The sequence below is a fragment of the Mus pahari genome, chromosome 3 (assembly GCF_900095145.1).
Source record: "Mus pahari chromosome 3, PAHARI_EIJ_v1.1, whole genome shotgun sequence".
Classification (NCBI taxonomy): Eukaryota; Metazoa; Chordata; class Mammalia; order Rodentia; family Muridae; genus Mus; species Mus pahari.
This window is the reverse complement of record NC_034592.1, coordinates 94658964-94666156: the sequence shown is the minus strand read 5'-3', so window position 1 is coordinate 94666156 and position 7193 is coordinate 94658964. Positions and strand designations below refer to the sequence as shown.

General features: G+C 40.7%; 1 protein-coding gene across 3 annotated transcripts in view; it reads left to right on the top strand.

The window, feature by feature from the left end:
* Positions 1 to 7193, top strand: part of Ano3 (anoctamin 3) — a 285933-nt gene that overhangs the window by 94104 nt on the left and 184636 nt on the right. For all 3 annotated transcript variants that reach the window (XM_029536331.1, XM_029536329.1, XM_029536330.1), the window contains one exon: positions 3045 to 3163. In XM_029536331.1, coding sequence (XP_029392191.1) covers positions 3045 to 3163 — 119 coding nt within the window. The remainder of the gene's footprint in view (positions 1 to 3044; positions 3164 to 7193) is intronic.

Here is a 7193-nt window from a genome sequence, read left to right as displayed (position 1 = left end):
TGCCAGCAAGATTCTGCTGAAGGGACCCTGATATAGCGGCCTCTTGTGAGGCTATGGCAGTGCCTGGCAAACACAGAAGTGGATGCTCACAGTCAACTATTGAATGGAACACAGGGCCCCCAGTGGAGGAGCCCCTAGAGCTGAAGGGGCTGCAACCCTATAGGTCGAACAACAATATGAACTATCCAATACCCCCAGAGCTCTTGTCTCTAGCTGCATATGTAACAGAAGATGGCCTAGTCGACCATCATTGGGAAGAGAGGCCTCTTGGTCTTGCAAACATTATATGACCCAGCACAGGGTAACGCCAGGGCCAAGAAGTGGGAGTGGGTGGGTAGGGGAGCAGGGTCCTGGGGAGGGTATAGGGAACTTTCGGGATAGCATTTGAAATGTAAGTAAAGAAAATATCTAATTAAAAAAATAAAGAAAATATCCAATAAAAAACAGAAAAAAAGCATAGACATACTGAATTCTCATAGAAGTCATTCCCAGTTTCAACAGTAGGGCAGCCTTTTTTGTGGTTGTTTTTGAGCATATCCTTTGGCTAGACAATATGTGAATATTTTGTTCAATCAAATTTGGGAAACACTAAAAATGCAAATTTTTAACTGGTCAAATTTTTTTTGTGTGAATTTATGGAATGGTGGTTATGTCCTCCCATTCTGGGGGAGGGACAATATTGTAGGAAATCACTGAGAATCCCACACTGCCTCATACCTGCCATGGGCCAGTACAGGGAGGAGGAGAGCCCTCAGGGTCTTCAGTCTTCCTTAGCCTAAGAGGGCAGGTACAGAGGGACCATCACATGATGCTTGAGGGGGGGAGGAGGGGGGTACAGGGGTGTGATATATATGATCCCCTAGCCTTCTCTTCAAAACTGGCAAAGAGACAAGTTCACTCCTAGCACCACACTCATATCTTACCCCTGATGAGGATGCTGCTTCCAGAGAAACGCTTTCATCCTGTAGATTCCACATGAGGTTGTCAGCTGCAACACATATCACTGTTCTGTGACATCACAGTACTCATAGAGATGCTCATTTTGGTCCCATCTTTTTTTTTTCTTTTTTTCTTTTCTTTCTTTTTCTTTACTTCTTTTTTCTTTTTTTTTTCCTTTGCTTTTTTTAAAAAAATTAATTTCTGTTATTTATTTATTTATTTATTTTTACGCTCCAGATTTTCTTACCCTCATTGTCCACCCTTTGACTGTTCCACATCCCATACCTCCTCCACTTCCCCTGGTCTCCAGGAGGATGTCCCCACCCCACCCCCCACCTCACCAGACCTCTAAACTCCTTGGGGCCTCCAGTCTCTTGAGGGTTAGTTGCATCTTCTCTGACTGAACTCAGACATGCAGTCCTCTGCTGCATATGTGTTGGGGGCCTCATATCAGGTGGTGTATGCTGTCTTATCGGTGATCCAGTGTCTGAGAGATCTCAGGGATTCAGGTTAATTGAGACTGCTGGTCCTCCTACAGGGTTCCCCTCCTCTTCAGCTTCTTCTAGCTTGTCCCTAATTCAACAACAGGGGTCCGCAGTTTCTGTTCATTGGTTGGGTGCAAATATTTGCATCTGACTCTTTTAGCTGCTTGTTGGGTCTTTCACAGGACAGTCACTTTTTGTGAGTGCTCCATAGCCTCAGTAATATCAGACCTTGGGGTCTTCCCCTAAACTGGATCCCACTTTGGGGCTGTTGCTGAACCTTCTTTTCCTCAGGCTCTTCTCCATTTCCATCTCTGCTGTTCTTTCAGACAGGAACAATTGCGAGTCATAGTTTTGACTGTGGGAGCATCCCTCACATGATGCCTCATCTTTCTGCTAGAGGAGGACTCTATAAGTTCCCTTTCCCTACTGTAGCGCATTTCATCTAGAGTCCCTCCCTTTGTGTCCTGAGAGTCTCTCACCTCCTAGGTCTCTGGTACATTCTGGAGGGTTCCTCCCAACTTCCTACTTCCCAAGGTTGCCTGTTTCCTTTCTTTCTCCTGGCCCACAGAGCTTCACTCCTTTTTACCCACCCATACAGATTATGCCCTCCCATCCCTATTTTCTTCCCAGGTCCCTCCTTCCCCACGTGTGATTGCTTTCTTCTCCCTCCCAATGGGACTGAGACATCCTCACTTGGGCCCTTCAGCTTGTTGTACTCGCTAATAAGTGGATATTAGCAAAAAAAAAAAAAAAAAAAAAAAAAAAGTACAGAATAACCAAGATACACAGAACTCAGAAATGAACCCAGAACCCAGTCTTTCAAAGCTTGATGTAGCCAGGATTCTTGCTCAGTGCTTTCCAAGCTTCTTGGCAGCAATAGCCTCTCACTCAGCCTGCACTATCTTCTACCTCTGTTCCTGCTTTGTATTTCCCACCAAAAATAGAGCCTGTAGGCTTCCTGCTGGGCACTTGTTTGGCTTCAACAGCCATGAAGGATTCTTGGCTATAGTTCAGCTCTGTGATAGCTACCTCACCAAGGATAAGTCTTGGTGCACTCTGTCAACTCTCTTGGAATCATATAGACGTGTGGGTTTATTGGGCATCAGCTGTGAGACACTAAACTTGGCTGCCATACTCTTGAGTACCTAACTGACAATGGACAGCAACCTTCACTCCTAGTAATACAGGGAACTGGAACCAGAGGATGCTAGAGTGAAGGCTTTTGTCTGCGATCGTGTCCTGCTTTATGCCTCTGATCTGATTACAGACAATGATTGATTCTAAGATCTACCTTCCAAGGTGAACACAGATTCACAGACACCATAGACCATGGGCACAGCCCTGTCCCCCAAGTAGCAGCTTCATCACCACACCCATGTCTTAAAGCACCAGGGGCAAGCATCCTGCTATGTCCTTCAAGTCCTGGACAATGTCTGATCCACCTGAAGGCAACAGTACGAGAGGTCAGCAGAGGATGCCCTCCTGATTCTTCCTAAGTCCAGATTAGAAATGAGTATTAGAGATTATGGCACTTGCAAAAAATACAGATTATTATTAACATATTTATGAAGTAAAATGGGTAGACAAAAATGAATGTAACTTTCTCTGTTTTCTTTTTAGCTCTGGGGAAAGACAAGGATTACCTGAATGAATCTGAACATGCCAACTATGATCGATCTCGTCTCCTTAATGACTTTGTTACCAAAGATAAACCTGAATCCAAGACAAAACTGTCTAAGGTAATAAAAACTGAGTTATTAATGCATAATTTTTGTAATATGATGTTTAAAACATTTGAACATTCGGGTCTATGGTTAGATTTGTGCTGGAAAATTTAAATGAAACATAGAACTTAATATCCATCTTTAAGAACTCAAGCATGAGTAGCTGTTTACTGATATATTTATTTGGATTATTAAATAATTAATATTTAACAGAGCAAAAAGTTCCCCTTTATTTTTTAAAAGCATTCTTTAATTTTTAAATATATTTTGTTTACTTGTTTATTTATTTTTGACATTTTTGTTTTAATTAAAGACAGGGTTTCTCTTTGTGAAGCCCTGGCTCACCTGGACCTCACTCTATATAATAGGATGGCCTTGAACTCACAGAGATGTGCCTCTCTCTGTCTCCAGAGTGCTAGCATTAAAGGTGTGTGCCACTACCACCCAGTTTATACTTTAAAATTATAATTACATTATATATATATATATATATATATATATATATATATACCCTCACATATATATGCATATATACATATGTAAATATGTATGTGTATATATACATACAGTAAATACTATATTATCTGGGTGTTTCTACCGCACCATGAGTCACTGAGGAATGATACCCAAGATACAAATAGTATGCAAAAGCAAAGAGCATTTTATTCTGCAGAAGTGCAGCATGCTGTTGTCTTCTATTTACTAAAATGGAGGCACCCAACTGAGCTCACAGTTCTAATGTAAAGCATATTACGAGAATTCTTAATTGGTTGGCTCTATATCTAAGGAAATTTCAGAACCATTGCTGAGGGTTGGTGAGGGCTGAAAACTTGCTGGGGAAGCCTGGAAACTGTTGTTGACCAACTGCCTTTGCCTCAGGCTAGGTGGCAGGGCAGCTTCTGATAGTGGGGCAGCTTCTGATTAGCTGCCCGAGGCCTGGGATTTTCCCAATAACTGACTTGCCTGGATTTGCCCAGTTCTTGGAAACAGAGATCTAGTCCTAGTCTCCTGAACTGCCAATTTGAAGTCTTTCATGGAGACAGCCTTTATCAGTCCTCTCACTTAGGTCATTTAGTTCACAAATAAAAGACATAAAACCTTCATATTTATACATAAATTTAAAAACACTAGAGGGTGGACAGATACAACTGTCTGTGCTGTTTTGTCTTTTGCCTATGAATAGTCTCAAGATATGACTGGCCAGGTTTTGCTTGGGTTACTTCTACTCCAACTGGCTTGGTCTCATGGCCATGTGCTCAGGATCCACCTACCCTAGAGGGACTTCTTCCTTCTTCCATCTCCCTCCCCTGGTTTTTGCCTCAGACCCCAAACCTATTATGGTGAGAGGATTCAAAATTCATTCTTATAATTATTCTGACATCTAATATACTATTATTAGAAGTGGCTATTCTAAAGTACAATAGAAAGCCACATTTAATTCTTCTATCAAATTGTAACATTGTACCTTTCAGACCAAATTATTTAAATACCAAATATAAATCATGAAGAAGAATAATTCTTACATTGGTATTGGTCCTTCACTTTTCATGTATTTTTCTTGAAAGTTAACATATGAACATGTTTTATGCTATGAAACTTAATATGATTTGAATTCCAACTTCATTACATATAGTGACTTGGAAATACTAATTATACTCAATGACCTTGTTGTCCTTATCTATAAATTGTGGGCATACTGTTTTCAGGACATCATTATTTGGAAACAACATAAGATGACCATGTGTCTTAGTTAGGGTTTCCATTTCTATGAAGAGACACCATGACTAAGACTAGTCTTATGAAGGACAACATTTATTTGGGGCTGGCTAACAGGTTTAGGAGTTTAGTCCATCATCATCAAGGCAGGAGCATGGCAGCTTCCAGGCAGGCAAGATGCAGGAGTAGCTGAGAGTCTACATCTTAATCTGTCTGCAGCCAGGAGAAAACTCACTCCTCTGCACTGGGCAGAGCTTCAAAGTTCTCCCAGTGATGTACTTCCTCCAACAAAGCCATATTGTCTAACATTACCAATCCCTATGGGCCAAGCATATTCAGTCCACTACTTTGTGGCCCTCCAGAGTCATGTTCAAACACATGAGTCTATGTGAGCCATACCTCAGCATAGCATAATGCAAAATATATTTAATTCAACTTCAAGAGTCACATAGTCTATAACAGTCTCCATAAAGTTAAAAGTCCACTGTTCAAAGTCTCTTCTGAGATTTATACAATCACTTAACTGTCAAAAAGCATATCATATACTTCCAATACCACAGAATATTTATTACCATTCCAAAACATCACAGTGAGAAATGCTGGACCAGAGAAAGACAGAAAACCTGCTGGACAAACTCTAAACGCCATGTCTTTATGTCTTTATGTCTTTATGACTGATGTCAAAGTATTCTTTAGATCTCCAGCTCTTTTCATCCTTGATGATGGTTGTTGACAGGTCTGGCATTGAACAGCAACAGACTTCTTTCTCTTGGGCTGGTTCCACTCCCAGTTAGCAGAGTTCCTCTACAGGTATTCCACAACTCCTATATTCCTAGCAACTTCAACTTTGCAGTTTCTTATTCCTATATTTAAAATCCACACATGGTCTGGGCTTCTACCAAGAGCTTGGGTCACTTATTCAGCTCTGCCTTCTGTAGCACTCTATGCTCTGGTGGTTGATTCCACTCCATTGTTGCTGCTATTCTTGGTTGTCATCTCATGGAATTGACATCTCCAATTTCCTGGTGTCTTCAGCTGCAACTACGTTTTGCTAATAGACTTTCATAGGCACCCTTCATGGTGCCAAGCCTTAACATTTTTTGCTTGATCCCTTCAGTACTGGGCCACCAACTGCAACTGAATATTCACATTCAACAGTGGCTTTCCCTGGCTTCTTGTAGTGCTAACTCTCAAGCTATCCTCCAGGACCCCTTCATACCTTCAAAACCTATACCACCTGCATGGTGCTTATATATGCCAAGTCCAGCTGCAGCACAAGGTACTACTGTAACTATGTCTGAAACACAGCTTCTTTGTGCTTTCCAGAAGATTCATCTCAGTGATGCTGATCTCTTCCTAATAACCAATAATTTCTTAGCTTCAGATAACCAGTATCAATTGCCCTAGTAGGCCCTTCTGCTCTTCAATCTAAAGCCAGAGCCACATGGCCAAAGATGCTGAGTTCTGCTGCTTGCTGGAGCGAGAACATGACCACTTGTCCTATTATATCCTTCATTGCCTAAACTTGGCTGTCCTGGAACTTGCACTGTAAACTGATCTTGAACACGGATCTGAATGTCTATGTCTCCCGAATTTTAGGATTAAAGGTTTTTACTAACATGCCTGGACCTAAGCTTTTTCTACCTGGAACTTACTTTATACCACACTGACCTCAAACTCAGAGATCTGTTTTTCTCTATCTCCTATACCACCATGTCTAGGCATAAGCTTTTCATGGCCACAATTCTTCAAGATTCAGATCAAAAGCCTGTGACTTCCATTTTGAGATTGTAGTTCACTCCAGAATAAAAGTTCAAATAAAGACAATAACTAAGCAAACAATAAGCTTAGCTTAGTCAGACAACTCACTTTATTTGTTTATCTCCTCAAACAGGATTTGGTTCCATTGTAATTTCTGGTGCCCTTTTATTACTTGAAATACACATTTTGTACTTTCCTTCTCTAAACTTGCTATGCTTGATCAAAACATTTCTCATGAAACTAAACTACAGGATAAAGTCTAAACTTAGATTTTTTGAGATTTCCTTTGTCAATGCAGTTAATTGGAATGTTTTCATACTAGCCTCAGGTAAGTCTTCCGACTAGGACAAAAATCAGCCACATTCTTCACCAAAGTATAACAAGAACAGTCTGTAGGCCACATACTAATAATCTTCTCCTTTGAAAACTCTTGAGCTAGTCCCCCACATTTCAAATCACCCTCAGTACCAATGTCTTTCATACTCCTACTAGGATAGCCTTTTTTTTTTTTTTTTTTTTTTTTTTTCACAACAGGGCAATTTACAATATGACATTTCATAGACTTACA